Source organism: Melanerpes formicivorus, unplaced genomic scaffold, assembly GCF_026170545.1.
Source record: "Melanerpes formicivorus ecotype bairdi unplaced genomic scaffold, bMelFor1.0.p_v2 SCAF_12, whole genome shotgun sequence".
NCBI classification, from domain to species: Eukaryota; Metazoa; Chordata; class Aves; order Piciformes; family Picidae; genus Melanerpes; species Melanerpes formicivorus.
In genome coordinates, this window is record NW_027142364.1 from 2911165 (window position 1) to 2933265 (window position 22101).

Consider the following 22101-nt stretch of genomic DNA (forward strand, 5'->3'; position numbering starts at 1 on the left):
GACCCCAAATCTGGCAGTTCCTGAAACGTCCTCAGAAGAGGGCAATATTACACCTCCTGCTATCCTGTTAGTTCTATGGGATCTCATCCACATTATGCTGAGTTTTTGTCTTGGTTCTCCACAAGAAGGGTGCAAATCCCCTTGGGGACAGAAAAACTCAAGGGTACTCAGAAACAGCATTCTTGCAAAATGACCATGCAAAAGGAAGGCAACCTCATGCACATTAGTAGAGCATAGGGGAGTCATTCCATACTGCTAAGGCAATGGACAGTGCTTTATCTTCTTTGGCCAAAGCACTTCCCACATATCCAACATGATATGACAAATATTGTAGGACTGACCTCAGTGAAAACATTCACCCTAAGCAGAGGCAAGCAAGACATCCTTCAAATTTCATCACCTAAACCTTTGTTACACGAGCCCCTTATTACCTGGTGTTAATTTCTGACATCCAGCACTTGAGAGCTCATCACTCAGGATGCACGATCCCAGCTCCCAAACCATCTGAACGCCAGTCTGGAGTAGGAACCTCAGTAATGTGTTTTCATAATTTTATTGAGCACAAGTGCTCCTCTTCTCCCAAACATCATCACCTTCCTCTGTACCACTCTGCATCACAGCCAGCATTGATGATAAAACTTCTCAGTGCACCAGCTTCAAATGAACCATTAGATTTTTAAAGCAAAACAAACCTGGTGATATTAACAACGGCTCCACAGGGAAGAAAATCCACTTTATGCCTTGTGATTCAAACATGGCACAGAGGAGGCACTGCTTCCAGGAGTTGTTGACACTCACAGGTAACTGCTACTCACCAACAGCTGAGTTCTTAGAGAAGAGCCATCACATATGGTGTATCACATCAAGGTGTCTGCCACTTAGAAATCGTTTTAAATTCTTCAGGGATGAAATTGCAGGGAGCTTCCTTCGAGATTCCTAAAGCAGCACCTTCTTTTGACTTGCACAGGGGTGAGGAAGGCAGCTGCAGGCTGCTCAGAACCAGTAGCAAGCTGGAGCAACAGCTACACTTGTTTTGAAGTCTCCACAATACTGTAGCTTACAAAGTTTTCCTTGCTAGCTGAAATAAATAGAATCAAAAGTAGATCAAGTTGTCAGTTTCTGAATGTCCCTTCTCTGACACATGGATATGCAGAACACTTTTTCCTCCATTCAGAAAATCGGCAGTTTAAGCTCATTGCCTCTTTCAGAAGTGACAGTGGGGAAAAGGGGGGATTGTAAATGCCACAAACCCCGATATGTTTAGGAAAAAAAATTCCTTTTTTTTTTTCATTAAAAAAAATGTACTAAGCACATATCTTGGCTTCACAAGCTTAGTTGCAAGCCTAAAATGAAGCCTTTGATGCTAAGTGAAAGCTGTTGCTCAGAAACAAGATAAAACAAGGAAAACACATGAGTTTGTTTGAAACAACAAAGAATCTTTCCAATGGCAGAGGCAGCTGTGTTTTAGCTAGATGGGGTTTACTGAGCAACTTTCAGATTCTACCAGAAACGACCTTTGCATCTTCAAGGGTGTGATGTTGGACTCTCCTCTTTTTGCTTGTTCTGGCAACAGAATATTTAATTCTGCTTGAAGAAAACGAAGTGCCCAAGTTCACCCCCATCCCCTCTGCAAAGAAAATAAAAAGGCCACAAGATGGCACTGGTCAAACACTCAGGAAATGACTGCAGGGTTGGTAAAATGTGAATATTGAATCATGCCCAAGCCCAAGTTTCTAGGGCCATGCCTGTTCCCTTGCTGAGGAGAGACCTGTGGTGGGGCAGCGGTGCATGCTTTGGCTTCTGTCACAGGGCATGAACCTCCACTTCCAGTGCATTAACCTCCACTTCCAGTGCATTTTCTGACTGGTTGACAGTGGCTAGAGAAACACAGAAAAGGCCTGGCCTATGGCAAGAACCACCAGCTGAGACAACCAGTCTGCTTCCACCCTATGGACTCTCTGCATTATTCCTTCAGGAAGACAGTGCTGTAGGTTGACATACAACAGGCAGGCTGTCAGGGGCAAAGTCTCTATGTAGAGAGGAATGGCTGGGGACAAGCCCTGGCACTTTCCCCCTTCACAATCCATTCCTCCACACCTCAGCCAAATATTTATCTCCAGTTCCCCGTACGCAGAGGCTCGCATGGTTTCAGAAAACCGTCTCCCTTCTTCTAAGCTGCGGGAAAACTCAACCTTTCTCAAATTCCGCGCGCAAAACTCAACCTTTTTAAGTTTCCATCCCCGCAGGGCGCTCCTAGATAAGAGCATGCGGCGCGCTGAGCCCAGCCCGGTGGGCGCCCGGCCTCTGGCATGGCGCGAGACGCTGGGGCCCCCCTTCCCCACCGCCCCGAGCCGAGTTCCTCCCTTCTCGGCGGGCCCCGCGGCTGGACCCCGACCGCCCCAGGGAGCGCGAGCCGCTTCACGGCGGCCCTAACGGCCGGACGCGAGGGGAGTGGGGATGTCGCGAGCCCCCACCAGCTGAAAGCGTGTCGGAGCGAGCCCCGGTGCACGCGCCCCATGGGAAGGGAGCGCGGCGAGTGGAGCAGGGGCGTCGTCCTTTTTGCTCTGCTGGAGTCTCCCGTTGCGGGAACGAGCCCACTCGCTCCCGACCGCCACTAAGGCTGACAGAGACGAACTCTTCGCGGCGGCATTAGCGAGAGCCGGCCGACCGCGGCCTCAAGTATGTGCGGCGGGAACCTCTGCGGCCAGCCCCCGGCTGCAGTGGGGGCTACACGGGGACCCCATGGTGGGGGTGAGGAGAGCCCCTCGCTGACCTTTTTTATTGTTTTACCCCCCTCCCCCAAGCTACTCCCATCATCCGCTGAAAGTCAGCGAGCAAAACAGCGGACAGTAGCGGGGAGTGCACCCTAAGCCATTAGGGTTAGTACCCGAGAGCCTCCCCACCTGCCACCCCACGCGGCGACACCCCCGGCCGAGCTTTTAAAGCATCGCCAGCTACTGTCACTGCGCCTCTCATTGGTCGGAAGGGCACTCTTCTGCGCCACCATTCGCTGTGGCTGGGCGAAGGGGCGGGGGGAAGGTAAAGAGTGGCGCGAGTTTGGAATGCTGCGGCTATTTGTCTGCCGGACGCACCATGTGCTCCCGGGCGCGCGCCTGGCCGGGGACTCCGGCTGCGCCGGGACGTGATGCCTGGGCCTGGGTTCAGAACCTGGGATCCACGATCCAGAGTCAGGTCTAGTGCATGGAGCCGGGATATGAGCGCTGATGCCTGCGGTTTAGGGCCGGGCCTTGGGTCTGGACCTAGGGCCTGGGCCCATGTTTATGCCCTGCTCAGCTCAGTCTAGGACTTCTGCGTGAAGAGCTAGGCCCAGAAACTACCCTCGATCCCTCAAAGCAGGGCTGTACCGGCCCCCTGTGCTCTGTTAGAAGAGAGCATTTATCTCTTCCATGATTTTTCTGTATAAGGCAGTACCTGCTTCCTGGAGCACTCACCTCGGGCAGGGCTGTCTCACCTCAACTGCATCATATTCCTCAAAACAATTTTTGTTGTTTGCTTTTTGACCTTGAGTTTTCCACGGAAAACAAGGTGTTTTCAAGGCTGCATGCTTTGGCTGATGCAATGGAGTACGAAGAAACAGTGTAGAGCTGTTGATCTTTCTTAGTTGTACATACACTGCACAGCATTACTGTGGTAAAAAAAAATCTTTAACAACATACATGACACTTCTTTAGAAAGAAGTGTTTGTGGACTAAGAAGGAAGTAACTGCAAGGCTATGATTTTTGTTGGGGTTTACAAAAGGCATGATACATACACAGGCTTCCCCCTAGGCACTAGCTTCCAGGTAGCTGTAATGTCAAATTCTTTTCTATTAAGTGAAATCTCTTATAAAATTGCATGTATTTTAGAAGCATTCTCTGTGGTCCATGTTAGGTTTAGCCTCCCTGTACTCTGTAATGGTAATCTGCATTCAGGGGAGTCAGTTCAAACTGAAAACTTCCTGTTAGGAGGAGTACTACCTTTGACCTTGACACCAGCTGGAACCATACAGACTATCTCTTTGTTTAAGCATTCAGCTTAATTCCAGGAAAGAGGCTAAAACCACCAGAAAGAACTGGAGTGGAAGTAAGTCCTTACCCCAACATCACCACAATGATTTGTCTAGAACTGGAGCAGAGCCTGTCAATCTGATGATTCCATGCTTATTTCAGGAGAGTGAAAGAGAGTTTCAAGGAAATAAAACCTTTGATTCTGAACTACAATTTCACCAGGGAGGTGGTAAGCCTTTTGCACTTCATCAGGATTCTTATTCATCTCTTCCTCAAAGCTCAAGCACATTAAACAATTTCAATTTTATGCCTTGTAGAAGCAGCACCTCAACTGTGGTGACTTATGAAGTGGTGCTTTCTTTCCCAATTTCTGTGAGGTGCTCAGATTACAGCTGTCCAGGTAAAGCTGGAGAATATCACTGGGCAAGTAGCAGCTTTCAAAGATTGGTACACTGTAAAAGATTGTGTGACACCATAATGAGATTCTGTCACACAGAGCTGGGACACCAGGTGCTCAGGGAAGACCTGTCATTTTTCCCTCAGTTAAGTAGTGGGTTAAGTGTTACCAGCCAGAATTACTGTCTGCTTACTACTGTTCATCTTCAGGTCATTGTCACTGACATTCTTCCCCACAGCCTCCTGATCTTCCCAGGACATGGCTATCTAGAGAAATCAAACAAAATACACTGGCACTGGACAAGGACTCTTCAATTTCCAGCGTCCTAAGTGTCCATGGCAACACCAGAAATGTCCCTTTGGTCAAGGCAGTCTGTTTGGTGATGTCCCAGGTAAAGGACATTAGGAAAAAAGCATTTTGTGTACATTTAAAGTATGTGTGTTGTTTTGAAAGGACACTGGAAAGATATATCACCCTTCCACAAGCAACACCAGCAGTTGTAAATGCTGAGACCATTCAGCTCCTCAGACAAGGAGCATCTTGCCTGAACAGGACCCTCCTGTGTGAACTATGGTTGTCAAGCTGTGACTGAAAATATTATGGTATCCATTATGAAATATGTTAATGAGTTTGTATTTTATGTTTTATTCATTTGCACAACAGATCTTGTGATCTTGGTGTGCCACTAAACGCAAGTGCATTCCCACATGGGTTTTTCCACACCGACCTGAGAGATGTTACAAGCATGAAAGGCAGTGGTAAGGCTGCTTGTTCCCAATTGCTCTTTTGTGGCTTCTCTGACACATATGTCCTTGCAGCTATTAGAAACCTCTGCATGATGACAGCAGTAGCATCACTGACAAACTCAACAGAACATTGTTGCTGCTTGCTTCCACCTTGCTTGTTTCCCCTCTCCCTTCCCTGTCACTGCTTCCTTCTGGAGCCTTTCCTGTTTCATTCCTCTTAGCTTTTCCTTCTCTCCTTCCCACTGGCTAGGACTTGACTTGACATCTCTTTGCAAAGGATGGCAGAGCTAAGATCTTTTCTAACACTACTTCCAAGGCATTTCAATGCTTGGTGTAATAGAAAATCCAAGAGGATGGGTCACTCCACCATTTTCCAAACTCCAGCTGCAGCAAGGAGTCTGCAAAGGAGATGCTGCCCCATGTAACAGTGTGCTGTGTGTTCAGCTCCTAGTTTGCCTGCATGCTCTGCCTTGAGATGTCCTGCCCTGCAAGGCTTGCAGTGCCAAGCAACTCCCTTCATGCCCCGTGGCTGCGGCTGTCTCGCTCTCATTTCTGTTAAACATGGACTGAACCTGCCTTGCTTTGTTCCTGCAGGAACTGTAGTGCTTTGCTTCTCTCCTTGGCAGCCTCATTCACTCTGCTTATCACACCTGCGTTCACTGGCACCAGCAGGCATTGATCAGTCATACTCTGCTTCTCTCATTTTCCTGGGCTTCGGCAGCTCCGTTTGTCAGTGTCTTTCTCTGTGTATGTGCTTTATTAATGGCCGTCCAGCTTTTGTATCTGCAGCAGGAGGTAGACTGGTCTAAATGACACTGTTTCAGAATTACACTTTGGTGTGAAATACTAACCAAGGGTATGGTTCTTTATTTACAGATGTGTTGAAAATCAACTAAAGCATTTTAGGAAAGATACCATCTTAAAATTTGTTGTTCACACTAATGTCGTTACTCTTGGTATGTTTGGAGAAGGGGCAGGAGATGACACCGTGGAGCACCCCACAACTCCTGGGGGGAACCTGCCCGCTCTGCAGCAGGGAGAGGAGGCCCTTGGAGGAGGCCGGCTGCAGGGAGCTTTGGAGGTGTTTGGGGAGCTGTCAGCACGTGGTTCCATGGACATGCAGATCCTGGGTGAACACGGCTAGGGAACAAGCCTCAGACCAGACGGTCGCGGGAGAGGAAGGTATCAGTAACCATAGAAGAAAACCTTTCCCAAGCGGTGTTTCCGTAGTGTAGTGGTTATCACGTTCGCCTAACACGCGAAAGGTCCCCGGTTCGAAACCGGGCGGAAACACTAGCCGATTTCCCTTTTCATAGTTTTCCTTAACCCAGGTCTAAAAAACAACCAGACCCGATCTCTTTCGGGCCGGGAGCGAGAAGCGGCGCAAAGATCTTAATTACCTTTCCCTGAGTTCTCCCTAACTGTGCGCACGGACAGCGCTAGACTCCTTCACGCTGCTGCACTAGCAGTCACAAGTGCACTAAACTCACTTTATTTACAGATCCAGGGCGCAGGGCAAGGATCTACTCCCAGCCGCCTGCCCGTGGCGTTACGACCCTCGGGCCGGTGTTGCGGCCCCGCAGGCCCCGCGCCCGGCGCCTACACCTCCTGGCATGAACAGCGCATCGCCGCGCTAACGGCTGGCTCTGCGACGGCGCGCTGCATCGTGGGAGTTGTAGTCCGCGCCTCCCCGACACTCCCAGGAAGCTCTTCGCAGCCCAGGCCTGCCCGTTCCCTGCCTCACGAGGCAGGTCGTGGCTTTCGTTCCCTGCCCTCGTTTTTCGCTTTTGCCGTCGGTGCCGCCGCCGCTCCTCAGCTCCGAGGCCACCCCGGGAGCAGGACAGCGGAAGCCCTATCCCGGAAGCGGCCTGCGAGACGTCATCAGAACATGGCGGCCTGAGGCAAAGGCGCTCCTTCCTTTCCCCTCCGCAGGTGCGTGGGGCGCCGCCGCCGCTGTCCTGCCAGCCGCGGGGCGGCCTTGCTGCCGTCGCAGCGGCTTTCGGGGTGGGAAGCGTTGGGACCACGGTTGGCCGGGGGTCATGGGGGTGGCAGCTCCAGGCCCGGACGTGATCCGTGGCTCGGGAGGGCGCTGCGGGCTCCGACCCGTCCAGCGGCGAGGCCGGGCCGGGCCGCGGCCCCTGTGGCTCGCCGGCACCCTGTTTGCTGCATTGGCACCGAGGCGGTCCTTCCCTCTGGGTTCTGGTGTCCTCTCAGGTCGACTCTGCCCCCGGGGTCTGCCCGTGTCCTTCGCCTGCGGCCGGAAGCAGGGCCTTGCCCCGAGGAGCAGCTGTCTCTGCCGCCCAAGTGCAGTTCGGTCCGAGCCTCGGGTCCCTCGCTGGTGAAAAAGTGCTCCGCGGAGACCAGTTTTGACATGACAGCTCATAAGCTTAGACAAGCTAATCCTCTAAACTGCGTGGGGAGTTATGCACGTCGCTGCCCTCTGTCCCTCGTTCTGCCTCTAAAATTAGCAGCTCCCCAAGTAAGAAGGATCCACCCATTTCACTATGCTCGTACAGAAGTGCTGCTAAACCACCAGTCCTGCAGTCATCATGCATGGATTTGGGCACTGGCTCTTTTGTAATCATTAACTTAAGCTTTTAAAGGGGAAAGAAAGTTAAATCTTACATGTAAATTTTTTCCCCCCTGCTTTCCCAGATCAGAACCAAGAGGCTGCAGCTGGTTATCAAAATGCAGTATTCCCATCACTGTGAGCACCTTCTAGAGAGACTGAACAAGCAGCGAGAAGCCGGCTTCCTGTGTGACTGCACGGTGGTGATCGGGGAATGCCAGTTCAAGGCGCACAGGAACGTGCTGGCCTCCTTCAGCGAGTACTTTGGTGCATTTTACAGAGATGCATCTGACAACAACGTCGTGTTGGACCAGACTCAAGTGAAAGCTGATGGATTCCAAAAACTCCTGGAGTTTATTTACACAGGAAACTTAAACCTTGACAGGTAATGCACGCTATTGAAAGGGGGAAGAGAACAGGGCAATAAACTTTCTGTTAAGGCAGTGCTGGATCTCTTTGTGTTCAGTAATTAGCTGTGGAGGAACAAATTGTGGCTGTGGTACATGCTGACAGATTGAAGATCATCTGTTTATGTGCTTTAAAATGTCACCTGAGACGTGAGTGCCAAAACAATGGTCTGTTGTCTGATACTTCGGTGATTGATAGTTTCAGTCTCCCAGTCTTTCTGTCTGGATTGGAAGGGATTAAACATTGTGCATGGCTACCAGGAGAGGGAAGGACAGGTGTATTCTTTCTGAAGTTGGATTGTAGGAGTCTGGTTTTGCAGAGAACACACAGAAACTTTGTGGTGAAGACTGAACCCTGAGGATAGATGAGGATGAGCACAATTTTTAACAATCAGGCTTGTTAGAATGTGCAAAATCTGTTACTGTATGTCTTGTATTACAGTGCCCAAAAGGACTTACAGAAAGTGTTTCTCCCCCTTGTTGCGTTGGGTTTGTGCCTGTTGTGTTGCTTCACACACAGTGAGGATCCTTTACAGTGTTTTTCTCTGTGAAAGAAAGTGGTCATTCCTCCTGAGGAATGTGTGACTACTTAGAAGCATGTAGGCCAGGATTTTCACTCCTTGTGTCAAAGGCCAGTTTCAAACCCTTTGTTTCTACTGGAGCCTGAAAGCTCACACTCTTATGATTCCAGTCCAAATATGCAGGTTGGGGAGGTTTTTAGATTAGCTACAAGTACCCGCAACACCAGAGCAGTGTCACAGCTGTGCAGTGTAGTTAGTGACTGATGCTTGACAAACAGAGCAGAAGTGTGCTGTTCTTCATGGGTCTGTGACCACAGAGAGAGTGTTTGTGGATTCCTTCAGAGCAATTGAGATGTCAGAGGGAAGAGGAAGGTGAAAATACCATTTTCACCCAGGGAGAACTGTTTGACTAAAGATGATACCTGCATGTGCACACATCATCTTGTACTGTATCGCTTTAGGTGACTGCTGCAACTGTCTGGTGTCTTCTGTGGTGGTGGGTGCACAGTGGACACCAGGAGGGTGTACTTTGAACTTGGCACTAGTGTAATATAAGATACTAATCCAGTTCTGTTCATGGACAGAGTAATTGTGGCTAGTTACTTATTGTTAAATTGCTTTTACTGTGCACTAGATGGTTAGAGTGATGTTGTTTGCTGTTAATCTTTCTTTACAGTGCCATAACTCCATAAATGCATTGAGGGTACATGTTGCCACCTTTTCCAGTGCATTTCTTTTCTAAACCAACAAGGCTTGTGTTGCAGGAACTGAAAAAATCAAGTGTAGGGGTTGAATTGAGGACTTCCCTGGTGTAATAGTTGCCTGTACTCAGCTGATACAGAATTTGCAAATCATTTTACAAAGCAAGATCAGTACCTGCCTCACAGGACTACTGTGCTGCTTGCAAGTTGGCAGAAGATTTAGAGAATGGTGGTTTGTGCATTTTGTTCTCATGTTTTGTCTCTTTGTGCTATGATTTTGAAGCTTTTTGGACCAACAGCACCATGTGTGGCCTCACCACTACACAGTCAGAGGTGTATAATCAACAAAAAGCATGTGAGTGAAAATAAAGTTCTCAGTCCCATGGATCTGCAGATTACACTTGGGCACGGGCCATAGCTTCGTGAGGCTTTGTCAGTCACACTGAGTGCCTTGCAGCACTGAGAAATTAGATCTCCTTGTATGTGTTCTCAAAGTTCCCTATTTGACAGTGTGTTGTGCAGCTCTGCTGTCTCTACTTGGTACCTGGTTATAGAACAGATGTTTTCTTTGTCCAGAATATCATCACCCAGGTCTTGTTCTCTTGCAGCTGGAATGTAAAAGAAATCCACCAGGCTGCTGACTATCTCAAAGTAGAAGAAGTGGTCACAAAATGCAAAATCAAGATGGAAGACTTTGCTTTTATTGCCAATCCCTCTTCCACAGAGACATCCAGCATCACTGGGAATGTTGAACTGAACCAGCAGACTTGCCTTCTGACTCTCCGAGATTACAACAGCCGGGAGAAAGCAGACACTGCTGCTGCAGAGCTGGTTCAACCACAGGCAAAGAGAGCAGCTCTAGAAAAGAAATCTCCTCAGCCAAAGAAGCGGAAGAAGAACTTCAGCTCCCCCAAAAGCCTACAGAACAAATCTGTGCAGTATCAGAACGACGTGACCAAGAACACATCCATTGAAATGTTTCTGGATGCAAACAAGCTGGCCACCCAGATCACGGAGCAGGCTGCCCAGGGCAGCGACAACTCTGAGCTACAGCTGGCGTCTGTGGTGGAAAGCGAAACGCTGGCAGCGCAGGATATCCTGGTCCAGACCATTGCAGCGAAACAGAAGCGGAGCAAGCCCCAGCAGAGCTGTGCGCTGAAGGAGCACTGCGTGGCTAACATAGCCAGTGAAAAGAACGCTTACCAGCTGGAGAGCTCGGCAGAAGAACTGGACCAGAAGTACTCCAAAGCTAAGCCAGTGTGCAACACCTGTGGAAAGGTCTTCTCAGAAGCGAGTAGCCTCCGTCGACACATGAGAATACACAAAGGAGTGAAACCCTACGTGTGTCAGCTTTGTGGGAAAGCCTTCACCCAGTGCAATCAGTTGAAAACACATGTAAGGACTCACACAGGTAAGCTGCTGGCCTTGTCTTCATGGGCTGTGAAGACCTGGAGTAACAGTCTCTGAATACAGGACTGAAAGGACCTGAAATGCTGTGTGCTGCTGGTACACATAGAGCTAGTACCTGTATCCTGGTAGTATTAAATATGTTGGCTTTTTTCAGTTCAGCATCATACTTTCAGTAGCTAGAGAGGACTTCACTAGTGTGCACATCTTGGTTTTTGGAAAGACTCAGAAAAGCTGCTGCCCTTTAACTCTGTGGTGCCAAAAGCTATTGCCAGTAGAGCATGAAAAACTCATTGTACTTGATACTAGAATTTCTGATACTTTTTTAAAACTTCAAGTCCTAATTTCCCAATCCCCCAAAAGTTGGCAAAGAAATGTGATCTTGTGACAAGTAGGTAACTTCTCCTTTAGGGTATTCCAAAAAGGTGGGGAGGTGGCTGGATTCCTACAGCCTTTGGGATTTTACCTAGTAAAATGTGCAGCTGAAATGTGTGATGGTGGTGTGATCTCTGCAATCAATATCATTAGCAGAAGTTTGTGTTGTATCAAGAGCTACTAGACAAAGCGTCAAAAAGAAACCAGCTTTGAATACTTAAATGTTAAGACAACATCTGACTTAAAAAGATGATGAAGAGCAAATTGCTGGAGCCTGGAAAGGTGTAGGGGAGAAGCACTGTGCTCGTCTTTCTGTGTGTTCCTCCCTAGAGATGACAGGCAGTGCTGGGTTAGTTCTTTCCTCATAAGATCTGGTGTAGCTGCTGTTCTGCTCTTGCCTTTGGTGCTGTGCTGAGCTCAGCAAGCAGCAGAGGAACCTGGCTTACCTAGTTTTCTTCCTTTGGTAGCTGGCATTCAGAATTCTGAAGTAACAGTGAATCAGACAAAAGAAAATGTTTACTTTTGCTCTTTTTCCTCTTTGGAAAACTGAGCAGGGGGCAGCAGTAGAGCTCTTTCCAGGAAGCTGTAAAGATGGAGAGAGGTGAAGTGGGAGGTGTTTGAGGTACAGCTGCAGAACACCTTGCTCCTGCTGTAACCCTGGGGAAGAATTTCAGATACAGTCAGCTGCTGACTAACCAAAGGTCCTGTGTGATGAGACTAGTGACCACTAAGAACACAGTCAGAGGAGTATATGTAGCATTCTACAGGTAGTGAGCACCAGACTGTAGGTTGAAGACTTGTTTCTACTTGACAGGCAAGAAGCAGATGATTAGTGGTTGTTTATCTTAACTATTTCAAATCTTGATGTGACATAACCCACAGAACGTCTGAAAATGTGGTACTAACATTCTTAAACTCATGAGGAAATAGTGCTATTAAAAGTACTAATAACCCTTTTTCCCCCCATAAAAAATAGTCTGTTGTCTGCCGTACTTCTGGCATATTCCACTTCACTGGACTGATTACAGGATGTTCCAAGATGTTATCTGTAAGAAGCATTAGGACAGACACCTGAGCTGTGGTCAGGAGATGACTGGGAAGCTTCCTTACATAAGTGCAGAGAGCACAAAGGTTCTGTTTTCTTCTAGGGGAGAAGCCATACAAATGTGAACTCTGTGACAAAGGCTTTGCTCAGAAGTGCCAGTTGGTGTTCCACAGTCGGATGCACCATGGAGAGGAGAAACCATACAAGTGTGATGTCTGCAACCTGCAGTTTGCAACATCAAGCAACCTGAAGATCCATGCCAGGTAGGCTAAAGTGAGATCCTGCAAATGCTTATCTGTGTGCTTAACTACACAGAATCATTTAGTCCAGTGTGAGCAAGAGTTACACATGCACAGAATGTGGCCATTTTTACTTTGGTTTTTGTGGGTCTTCCCCCATGCTGCACAACAGGATAAGTACATCAATGCACTTGCACACTATGGAAGTGGTTTGTGATGTATGAACGTTATGGCTGAGGCACTGGTGTCCTTACGACAGTGCTGTGGAGGGGTTGGGTTTTGTTTTGAACTGCTTGTAGCACCAAAGAGGAGAGACTTGATGCCGGTAAGAGGAGTTCTCACTGTTTGCAGTCTCTCTTGCATTTATTTTGGCAGAAGCAGGAATTATGTTCCCTCATTGAGAGTCCTCATTTTCTCTTTCAGCACCCTGCAGTGCAGAACATGCTGCGTTCTCATGGTGCATGTTGCATGTGCAGGGCCTGTCATTCGGTTGATTGCCGTGGGAATCGCAGATGTGCCGATTCCCAGGGGGAGTTTCACCCTGTGATAAACCGTTAACTCGCAGCCAAACTCACAGCGCATCAGCACAAGGAACCTGGGGATAAAGTACTAACTGAGGAAAATTCCTTAAGCGTGGGTGCTGCTTCCCTTCCTGCCAGGAGGTGCCTCATTGATGCCTGTGTTGATTGGCAGGAAGCACAGCGGGGAGAAGCCCTACGTGTGTGACCGGTGCGGGCAGCGCTTTGCCCAGGCCAGCACGCTCACCTACCATGTGCGCCGCCACACCGGGGAGAAGCCCTACGTCTGTGACAGCTGTGGAAAAGCCTTTGCTGTCTCCAGCTCTCTCATCACCCATTCCCGAAAACATACAGGTGAGGGGGCACAGAGCCCCGCAGTGCCAGAGCAGGCCTGGCACGGGAGGACTTGTTCTGCAGAGGGCTGGAGATGGGGGATGGCCCAAAAACTCTGAATGTGGAGTTATCAGCCAGCTCCTTTCTTGTCTTGAGTTCAGGGAGCTCTTTCTCCCATTGGACATTACCTCTGTTTCACTTTGATTTTTTCTTTATGTGTTTTTTGGTTTATACACCGAAATAACAAACTCCTTGTGTTTCCTTTAGGAGAGAAGCCATATATCTGTGGCATTTGTGAGAAGAGTTTTATTTCCTCTGGAGAGCTCAATAAACATTTTCGGTCCCATACAGGTCAGTTTCCAGACAGGCTGCTTCCTGCACTATAAATAATGCTCTACCTTTACCCTTTTGCCTTTAAACCACACTGTGCTGTGCTGTGCTTGAAAGTAGCAGAGTTTCTTAATTTATGTATTTCTGTGTGAATGTAATTTGAAGGAAGTATCTGTTAATTTATTTGTAATTGCCTTGTAATTGACAGTGTAGAAGTTGATGCATGGCTTTACTTCTAATGTTTAGGAGGTTTTGCTTTGTTTTAATCTATTATTCTGGAAACAACTTCCTCCTGAACCCAGACAACAGAGTAACAAAGTTGTCCTTCAAAATCCAGCATTGGAATCCATTCCCCACATCTCTTAACTGTATTTTTGTTCTATTTCAAGATTGCTCTAACTTGCTAAACCAACTCTTTTTCAGGTGAAAGACCATTTATCTGTGAAATGTGTGGAAATTCTTACACAGATATAAAAAACCTTAAGAAGCACAAAACAAAAGTTCACACAGGTGAGTTCCTTGTGCAAAGGAAAAAAACCTATCAATATTTTGTCAAGGGGGTTTTGTGTCCAGTTCTGGGCTTATGATTTTAAGAAGGACATTTTGATACTTGAACCTGTCCAGAGAAGGGCAACAATGCTGGGGAGGGGTCTGGAGCATAAACCCTAGGAGGAGAGGCTGAGGGAGCTGGGGTTGTTTAGCCTGGAGAAGAGGAGGCTCAGGGCAGACCTTATTGCTCTCTGCAACTACCTGAAAGGAGGTTGTAGCCAGGTAGGGGTTGTCTCTTCTCCCAGGCAACCAGCACCAGATCAAGAGGACACAGTCTCAAGCTGTGCCAGGGGAAGTTTAGGCTGAAGGTGAGGTGAAAATTCTTCACAGAGAGAGTAATTGGCCATTGGAATGTGCTGCCCAGGGAGGTGGTGGAGTCACCATCCCTGGAGGTGTTCAAGAAGGACTGGATGTGGCACTTGGAGCCATGGTTTAGTTGTCAGATGGTGTTAGGTGATAGGTTGGACTAGATGATCTCTGAGGTCTTTTCCAACCTGACTGATTCTGTGGTTCTGTTTGTTTGTTGGGGTTTGGTTTTTTGCCTTTTTTTTTGTTTTTGCTCATCCAGGCCTAAAAATTAAAACTATACTGTGTTTTTGGATAATTAGTCTCATGAGAGCCAAAAGCATCCACCTCAGAGCTACCCAACCTTTTAAAATCATGAAGTAGATGTTTTAAAGACAAGTTTCCAAGCATTTCCATCGCTATAGCAAACAGTTGTTGAGCAGCATAGAGGTAGATTGCTGCTGGCAGGAATTACTGCAAGTGAATATTTACTTTTTGTCCTAGAAGGTGTAGTCTGAATCTGTGTCAAAGGAGTTTAGTAACTGAGGCATATTGGATACCAAAATTAATTGACATCTGGAAGGCACAAATATTTGTAACAGTGAAAGATGGGGGGGGGGTTATCTATGCAGTCAATGTTAATCCAAGTCTGAGCTGGATTAGGAAGCACACAAGATCAGACAGCTGGCAAAAGGTTCCCAGCTGTGATAACTGCTCTATAAAGACTTTACAAACACTATCAATTCCTATTCTAGATACTGGATTTTGATGAGGAAGAAATGTGACATCTATTACTTACCTGTGGCATGAAGGATGGGGTGTTCAGCCCCTTCCACACTGGCTCCATACGCCTTGTTATCTGTCCATCTCTCAAGTCTGTTAACCATAATTCCCTTGCCTCTGTCTGTGTAGGTCTGGGTTGGGAGGGAGAGGGTACGAAGATGAGAGTCACAAGCAGAGGCATCTCTGAGTGTCAGAAGTTTGAGAAGCCCTATTTAGGAAGGCTGTAGTGCAGCAGGAAAGCAGTGGAAGCAAGGGTGAGGTGGGAGCAGCAGCAAGAAGGCTGGGCAGAGCCTGGGGCTGTGAGCTGGGATAGCTGCTAAGGAAGGGCAGCTCTCAAGAAAGAAGGCAGATGGGAATGCTTCAGCACCAAAACAATAGGCTTTGGAGCACACTGATAATGGAAGGGTCAGATACTCGATATGGCTTCATGAAAAAGCTGTCCAAGAGCAGTGGCAAGCTGTATTCCAGCAGGAGGGCAGCGAGGACTTTGTTGACAGTGACTTCAGTTGGAAATGGAAAATCATTTCTCAAGTGACTGTAGAGAAACTGTGTCAGTTCCTGCTGGAATTGAGTTAACAAATGTTTTCTTCTGGATAAATGATGTATTGTACTTTGCTGTCTTAGTTACTAAGAGAATGCTTATATGTGGCTGTGGGGTTTGGATTTTCTTGGGTGGAAAATCTCAAGGAAACCTCCATAATTAAATGTTTCCCAAAGCTCCTTTGTTTACTCAGATGTTAAGGTTCTGTTATCTTCCATACCCTGCCAAATGGAGATCAAGTCAGAATGCATCATGTGTCCTAGTTGTGGTGCTGCAGGCAGCAGAGGATGTGATTGCAGTGCTTGCACTATATTCACAGCTCCTAGCACATTGAAGCCACAGAGAGCCCAGCTGCCCTGGCAGCCTTTGACACACCAAGTGTTTGTCTTGACAGTCCCTTTAAAGGGAACTTGTGGAATTTTCACAGGAGCTTTTGATCATTTCTTTCTTTCTTCTTTTTTTTCCACCCCCTAGGATCTGAGACTCCCCCTGATTCTAATGCACTTGATAATTCTTTCAATGAACAAGAATCCATCCAGAATCAGAAGAGTCCTTTATCAGAGTCCATAGATGTGAAACCCTCTGAGATGTCTTTAGCACTTCCTCTTCCCATTGGGACTGAAGACCATCAGATGCTGCTTCCCGTGACGGGCAGTCAGTCTCCTTCATCAGAAACATTGCTAAGGTCTGCTGTGACTGGCTATTCAGAACCTCAGTTTATTTTCTTGCAGCAGTTGTACTGATAGTGCAGAGCCTTCAGGGTCCCTTGGTGGTGAACCTGCACATGTTGGGTAAGACAAGCAGGATCAAGCAAGCAGTCACAATTTTTGAACTGGACCCGTTCTTTTTGTTCCCCTGTGTGAAGACACTTGTCAGGCATTTCCATTGTGCAGTGCTGTCTTTCAGGCTTTGTTGAATTGTCCTAATCTACAATCAAACTTCAATTTGCAATTAATACTGATTTCCAGGAGACAATTATTTTCCAGCATCACCTGCCTTAAGAATTCTCTGTTCAATCTGTTGATGTGTTTTGGAGATCTCCTTCCATGTTCCTGCTGGTCTGATTTGTCACAGTGTCACTTGAGAACAGACATTCGAAGCCATACTTGATAGTTAATAGCATTAACCCAGGGGTCTAAGGGGAAAATCAGAAGTTGAATGTAGCAACCAGTTTGTACTCCTGCATTCCAAGGTGGTAGAACAGTTCATGGAAGGTAGGCCAGTGCTCTGGTGAGGTGCTTGCAAACAGTTACTGCTGTCTGCCAGAGCAGCTGCCTTCAGCTGAAGTCTGACCACAAGGAAAGGAAGTTTTGTGCGTTTTTTTTTCCTGTGGTGTGGTAAGTCAGAGGGTTCTAATGGCATAGATAGTGATGAGTATTCTTTCCATCAGGGCACTCTTTCTTTTGTTGTTTGTTTTTTTTTTTTTTTGTTTTTTTTGTTTTTTTTAAATGACTCCATCATTGTTGCATCACATCCCAGATTCATTTTTCACATCTCTACAGAGGCCTGGTTTTGGCAGAAACAGCAACATTTGCACCAAGGAGACCTGGAGCGCATGTGCCGCAGATGAGATGAAAAGATGCATTGGCTTAATTGAGGCATGAATCATGGCTTCAGAATCCTTTCTTTTTTTTTGACAGTAGTGCTTCTTCTTGTGCTAGACAATAGGTACAAAAGAAAAGCTAAATCCCGCCTCTCTCTGTGAAAACAAGAAGTGAATGCTACACGAGTGGGCATTATGGAAGAACACAACAGAGCAGGCTGATACTTTTCCAGGCAAGGGCTTATCAGAGTAGGGCTGATTGGTTTTCACTAAGTGTTTATGTATTGCTTTACCTCTCACCTCACTTGTCCATAGTAGCTGCACTAACTGGTATGTAGCAAGACACCTCTCAAGGTGTGTTCATCACTAGCCATGTATGCTTCGAAAAAGCAACACTTCCAGTGTCTTGGTACGGTCCTTAGTTAAAAGACTAAGTGACAATAGGAGTACTTCTCTACTCCATTTTGCCAGTTTGTGCCAATAATGTGATGTAAGTATTATTTAAGTAATCATCCAGTAGTTCTAATACTCTACCAACAATGCATTTAAAGAGATGGTTTGTTGGTTATTACTTGGTGCTAGCATTTTATTTCCACTGATGCCTTGTGTCCAGTCACTGATACATAGAAGAGCACAGGCAATACCTCTTAGCTGATTCTGTTCTACATGGAGTAATAATTAACCTGCACCTTAATTAAACAGACTTGTGAAAATTTTCCTGTAGGATTTCATTTAAATACTCTGAGAGAGGTCCCTTGACTCCAGAGAATGACTGTAGATTATTTTTTTTCTCTTCCTACATTTGTACTTGTAACAGACCTTGTGCTTCTTTCTGTTGATCATCTTAGTGTGTGGCGTGTGTAAAACTCTGCTTCTTGATGATCATATTATATGCTCTGATATATGGCAGATGTGCTGAAAAAGTCCAGCATGGACAGCAAGAAGTATGACTGTGTCCACCAGAAGCTTCTTACCGCAGGCATCTCTAACTCTGTCCACGGGACTGAATTCTTGCCATTCCTGTCTCACTTTTATTTTCTTTGCTTATCTGTACTACAGCATTTATGAACAGCTGATGTCCTTCATCATGCTGGCAAAGGACAGTGGATGAAGTTGTCTGGTACTTTTATCTGTTTGATTGGCATTTCCCCTTTTCCTCCTCCCTTTTTTCAGCTTCTGTTGTTGATGTAGGACCCGAAGGATTCCTTGGCCTTGCTGTCTAAGACTGAAGAACCACAAGTATCAGGATCTTTACTTTGTATAAAAAAGCAAACTCTGTGTAGCTTGTCCTAAGGTTCCTCTTTACTTTCTCTCTCTGAAAATAGGGCCAGAGATAGGCTTAGTCATGAATACTGAAGAACAACGCCATACAACTGATAAATTTCATGTTTAAACAGCTTTGGAAGACAAACTAACGATATGCTGCTGTTTTCTGAGGAGAAGTATCTGAAGGTTAATGTATCCAGGGGAAATGACCACAACAGAGAACTAGCTCTTGAGAAAAAGACTTTTAAATCAATTACATTCCTACATAGAAGATGCATTCCATAACAGTGTTTGTTTGGACTGTTTTTATATTCCTAAAGCTATAGCTTCTTACTGTATTCTTAGATTTCAGACTTTTTTAACAGATACAGTGCTTAGATTTATACAGGATTTGTTTAGATACTTATAACAGTAACACTTCCTTTATTAGTCATTTAGTTTTCTTTATAGACAAGAAGATAATCATTATTTTTTACAAGACAACAATTTTAACCTTTCTTACTAGAATACACAGGCTTGTAGTTTGGTCTTGGAGCAATAATTTAGTGCCCTGCGCTCTTGAGTCCCCATCTGAGAGTCTTGATTTTTAATCCTCATCTTTTGTGAAGATATCTCAGCTGCTGAGGTATGAGCTCTATGAACTGTATTCATTTATTAGAATATAGATTTTAAATATATATATATATATATAAAAAAATATATATAAATATATAAATACTTGTAGGTGTGTTGAGGCTGGGTGCTGCAGGACCTGAAGAAGCAGGTCTACACTGTACCTTTTGCCACTAGATGCATGGAAATCAGCTGCACATCCAATTCTAGGCTTAAGGATTCTGAGTTCATTTTGGAGAGGTACAAGGTCTTTAACAGTATTGATCATTTCTGTGAGGGATTTATATGGGGAAGCACAGAATCTTTTGAGGCAGACATCTTGAGACCCACCTGCAAAAGGAAAGAGGAAATTTCAAGAATTCCATTAATTTGGAGGAAATGGCATGATTTGTCACGCAGCTGTTTCAGTACTGTTTCAGTCAATTTTGCACTTAAGCTGGTGCAAGTTTTGTCTGAAAATCTGCATCCAGAAATCTCTGAATTGGCCATTTGGAAATAGTTACATGAGAATAGCTCCTTGTATGACACTTGCTTCCAAATCTGTGCCTCACGAGGGCACAAAGCACAGCAGCTTCTGAAAGGATGTGTTTCAAAATCTTTGTCAAGAACAGATGAGCCCCCTGCCAAGGATTTCAGGGCTGTGGTTTTGGAGAGGCTATTGATAAGCCTTGCAGAATTAAATTCAGATAAGGACTAGTAACTGATTTTTCGGTTAAATTATTTTTGAAGTATCTTTCATGTATATACATTTTTTTTTTCCTGTGTTGGTTGTATATACCTCAACTCTCAATTTTATAATCCCCTGGGAAGGAAGGGAGTTGTACATACTTAGCCTGAAGTGGTTTATGTTAGACTTTAATAAAATTGTTTTGTAATTTTCCCTCACTTGTTGTCTCCTGCGTGTGACTGCGAGGGGTAGCGGCCAAAGGAGGAGGGAAGCACAGGCTACTACATGAGCATGATCCCAGCACCCTGTGGGAAGGACCCAGGGTTTGTTACATTTTCTCAACCATAAACACTTCGTTTATCTCATACAAGATATTTTGGGTCTGTTCAAACTAAAGTAAACAAAAACTTTACTCTGAGTGCAATCAAGTACAGTGACTCCTAGGTTATGGTTTTTTCCACTTCTGAGGTGTTTGGGGGGGGTGGGTTCTTTGTTTTGAGTTGCTTGGGTATTTTTTTACAGAGGGCTTTGAAGGTCTACTTTTATTGCTGAAATAGTGATTTTTTTTCATTAGAATTTGTGTCTTAACTTATTATTACTAGACTTTAATTTTGTAGGAGGTGTTGTAGAAGGGTAGAGCACACAGTAGGACTGGGGGACCTGTGTTGTGCCACTGGCCTGCTGCATCATTTTCTCTTCCTTTCAATTAGGGCTAAAATGCTGCCTTTCAGCAAGGTGCTGCAAGTTCTGGCAGCTGAAACAATGATTTACAGAGCAGGATTATGCTGGCTTTAGCTACTAGAATCACTTAGAAGAACATGGCAAAAAAAATCTGGCCTGGATAAATTACTTCATTCCAAAGAACACAAGAAACATCTTTTAAGAATTTGAAGGTTTGTTTTTCAGAGAAAGGAAAGCAATAAATTTCTCTTTAAGCCTTTTAGGCCTCTTTAAGCAATGCAGGCTTTGCACAAATGATTCTTGTAGCTTGCAGGAAGCTGTTGATAGAAAATTCAGCAGGAATTTCTCTGCAGCCCTTTGTTACAGAGGAATCTCAAAGTAAACTATAACACCTGAGCTATTTTTATGGATAATTGTCAATGATGCAGAGTGCTCCTACAGGCAGAACATTTTGCTATCCAACAAGGGTTCAGACAGAGTACAAATATTTCAAAAACCTACATTTGAAAGAAGATGACATTTACCTTGTTACATTCTGTGTATGACATTGCCATCTTACCACACCTGCTTAAAATAAAACACTGCTGTTCAGTAGAGCCGAGACTGACTTGGTTGATTTGGTTCCCTGTTAGCAGATTAACAAATGTCATTCATACAAGTAAATTCAGAATTAATTTGGGCAATGAATTTAGTCTGAACTTCATATGCAGGACAAAGGAAAGAAAGATATGGGGGAAAACTAGACCTTGGTCTGAATCTTGGTCTTCCTGGCAAGAAATTATACCATCAGTGTCTCAGTACTGAGAGTCCTTAGGTTTTCAGAGCATAACCTGCAATGCTCCAGAGCAGTGACACCTAGAAAAAGGTCCACTTTGATAACACAGCCTCAGCTAATTATTTAGAAGCTTTGGAATTTTCATAACATGCAGATTTTTCTTGAACAACTATGTTCAGTATATCCTCAACCTTTGTTCTCCTTCCTCTATTCTTCCTGTTTAGCAGCAATTAAAATAGAAGCTCCTCTCTAGAACAGGGTTTGCACATCATGTCATATGGACTGTGTGCTTAACAAGATGACTACAGATTCAAGAGCCCCCTTGCTGGTGTGTGCAGCAAATATACGTGCTCTGTGCACTTACATCCAAGCCCTCTTACAACACCAAGTGCTGTTTGGAGCAGCAGGTGGAATGAAAACCCCAACCAAACAAGAAAATCCCTCCATGTATAACAGCCCTCAGAAGCACCTTGGTCATTACAGCCTGGTAAAGGGGTATCCATACATCTCCCTGTCTACCACTGTGAGACCACAGAGTCAGAGCACCAGCAGTTACATCACTGCTTCTTAGGTAATATTGTTGGAATTTGTCTTTTTTCTCCTCATACTTTGATCTTGTAGGTCTTTAGCCTGTGTGCACAGACATTCAGGGATTATTCTGTTACTTAATAAAAATAGTATTAACATTATAGACATTATATGAACATAAACATACTAATAGGCACATTTAGATGTGTAGAAGATTGCTCAAAGGCTTTCTCCTAATGCAGACTTCTGCTGTCCTTGGTGATTTTATTTAGGAG

At 45.6% G+C, this 22101-nt stretch overlaps 1 protein-coding gene and 1 non-coding gene across 2 annotated transcripts; both read left to right on the plus strand.

Annotated features, from left to right (window-relative positions):
* Positions 1 to 6371: 6371 nt before the first annotated feature.
* On the plus strand, positions 6372 to 6444 carry TRNAV-AAC (transfer RNA valine (anticodon AAC)). The gene has a single exon. It is a non-coding gene; the product is annotated as a tRNA-Val (tRNA).
* A 571-nt stretch (positions 6445 to 7015) lies between these two features.
* MYNN (myoneurin) lies at positions 7016 to 20060 on the plus strand. Its single transcript, XM_068144960.1, has 8 exons — positions 7016 to 7083; positions 7807 to 8105; positions 9958 to 10760; positions 12280 to 12439; positions 13109 to 13287; positions 13534 to 13617; positions 14020 to 14106; positions 16229 to 20060. Exons 2-8 carry the CDS (start codon positions 7840 to 7842, stop codon positions 16495 to 16497), a joined length of 1848 nt encoding a protein of 615 aa, XP_068001061.1. The 5' UTR covers positions 7016 to 7083; positions 7807 to 7839; the 3' UTR covers positions 16498 to 20060.
* Positions 20061 to 22101: the final 2041 nt, after the last annotated feature.